The 2,414-nt window shown below is 26.7% G+C and overlaps 1 protein-coding gene across 12 annotated transcripts in view; it reads right to left on the bottom strand.

The window, feature by feature from the left end:
* LOC102674389 (glutamate-gated chloride channel) overlaps nucleotides 1-2,414 on the bottom strand; it is a 35,030-nt gene that overhangs the window by 488 nt on the left and 32,128 nt on the right. For 8 of the 12 annotated variants that reach the window (XM_006616157.2, XM_006616156.2, XM_006616155.2 and 5 more), the window contains 2 exons: nucleotides 1,456-1,491; nucleotides 1-333 (listed from right to left, as the gene is read on the bottom strand). In XM_006616157.2, coding sequence (XP_006616220.1) covers nucleotides 100-333; nucleotides 1,456-1,491 — 270 coding nt within the window. In that variant the 3' untranslated portion in view covers nucleotides 1-99. The remainder of the gene's footprint in view (nucleotides 334-1,455; nucleotides 1,492-2,414) is intronic. The other 4 variants (XM_006616160.2, XM_006616159.2, XM_006616158.2 and 1 more) reach the window with 1 other exon arrangement.

The following is a 2,414-nucleotide window of genomic DNA, read 5'->3' as shown; positions in this document are numbered from 1 at the left end:
GAGGTTTGGCGGTTGTGCTTGTTGTGGTTGTTGTGGTGTGAGAATGATGGGAATGGCCGCGAGCCACGTTCCTTGATCCCAGCGCTTCCTCGTCGACGTTCACTCGTTCTGCTCTTCCTCCCGAAACAGGTACGTGGACCAGTACGCGAGATTGAAGAAAGCGAATACGATGGGGAAGAAGATCCGTGAGATGACGTCGATGCGCTTGGACCTCGTCGGGAACTTGGACAGCCACGACCTGCAGCAGTTTTTTTTTCGTGGTTGCATATGTAATTCGCAGTGCTGCATCCTATCCACCGACATGGTATCCTCCGGTTGTCGGACCAGAGGTTTCTGAAAAAATTACCACGATTGCCGCCCATTAGTCGCGCGTTTTCTTTTCTTTCTCTCTCTCTCGTAAATTATCGATTTTCTTTTTTCTTTTTTCCAAGATATACGCAAGAATGAAAATTATTATAATTTTTTTTTTTTTTACAGTGACTCGTTTAACTTTGCTAAGTGAACGATACTCGATATTTTATTTCGAGTAGGTACTTTTATTTAGAAGGGATGTTTTCATTAAAATATCAAGTTCTACTCGATTTGAAATCTTTATAAAATTACTTTGGTTTTTGCCAATTTTATTATGGTGACGAGTCAACAGGTCACTGTATACGAGAATAAGATATATATTTTGTAAAATACTATTCTTTAATAAGAGAAAGTTTTAAAAGGAAAGATCAATATTTTGAGGAAATTTATTCATAACTTTGATTATAACGGAAGTGGATATAACATTTAACACGTAAAGCTAATTGTGGTGCGAGTTTGTAGTAAAAGTGTTGGCACATTTCCTGTGTATTTCTCTCTTATATATGCATGCATTATGTTCTCATTTTTTTTTTTATGGAAATATTTCACAACAAAAAATGTTGGAGACATTAGGAGAACAATCTAAATTGAAAATATTTTTTCTATAAACCTATTTCTTATCAAGTGATCTAAAATTGTATAAACATGCATATCATATAATATTCCAATGATATCAAAATGATCTAAAAACACATCCAACTTTGATTAACGATAATTGAAAAATTTAACTCGTATGGAATATGTGAATATGTGTAAAAACCTAATAAAAGTTTGTACTGTATATTTTTCATCGACTTAAATGAACTATCATTGAATAAATATTATATTTATTTGTTTTTTCTTATTATGACTGTATAAAAAGTATCATTCTAGTATGAATATGAAAGAGCTACTATAAAATGTAATGATATCTTTTTTCTACCTATACAATGTAGCAAGCATTTGTCATATAAAAATAAAATGTTCATTACCATTAAATTACTATTATAGCATGTATATTTCTAGAATGATCAATTATTCAAATGCTGAAAGTCACATTACTGTATGAATGTAAAAATCAAGTTAGAGATATAAAATACTAGACTTTTTAAATGAATTATTTACCTGTAGAGAATGTTGAAGTGGTCCATCATATCCGGTCTAGCAGTTTATAATAATAAAAATAAAATAATAGAATGAATGTACGTTGTGATAGCTAGATTCAGAATTTTTCAATTTATATACACTTCAATTATATCGTTAAGAAAAAAAAAAAAAAAAAAAAAAAAAAAAAAAAAAGAAAAAAAAAAAAAAAGAAAAAAAAAAAAAAAGAAATGTCGTTTGGAAAGCCAAATTCAAAATTTTTTAATTTTTAAACCCTTTAATTTTATCGTTAAAAAAAAAAAAAAAAAAAAAAAGAAAAAGAAAAATAACAAGAGATATAACATCTTATGATTAATGCTCTATGCTTATGAAATATTTTATATGCAAATAACTAAAGTATAGAATGATAACTATAAAAAAAATTAAAAGAAGCTCCATAAAATTAAGCTCATTTTTCTAATCGTCGCTTTACCATTGTATACAATATTCAAAATGCAGCGTTTTATCATTGACCAAAGATGAATGTTGCCAGAAGAAATGTTGCTATATTTTTTCTTATTTTACGATTTTATTATGCTATAAAATCATACATTTAAAAAAGATAGAATAAAAATAAAAAAATTCATAAGAAATGAAAGAAAATCTAAAAAACATTCTAATACACAATAATGAATAATAAAAAACAAAGAAACGAAATTTATTATTATAAAAAAATATTTGATATAATATAATGAAAATATATAATTTAAAAAAAAAGTAAAAAAAAAAAAATAATGTACTTCTAACATAAAAAAGTAAATAAAAAAAATATTTAATGAATTAGATTAACAATTATTCTTAACACGAAATAAGATAATCAGAATTATATTATCAATGAATCAATGTGCTAATATTTAGGATTTTATATATCAAACATTAATAATATGAGATTTACTAAGGAATAAAAAAAGGAAGACACAATTTCCATTCTATACACTTAA

Source organism: Apis dorsata, unplaced genomic scaffold (genome assembly GCF_000469605.1).
Source record: "Apis dorsata unplaced genomic scaffold, Apis dorsata 1.3 scaffold_251, whole genome shotgun sequence".
Taxonomy (NCBI): Eukaryota; Metazoa; Arthropoda; class Insecta; order Hymenoptera; family Apidae; genus Apis; species Apis dorsata.
The sequence above is the reverse complement of the archived record's forward strand: the minus strand, read 5'-3'. Positions and strand labels throughout refer to the sequence as shown.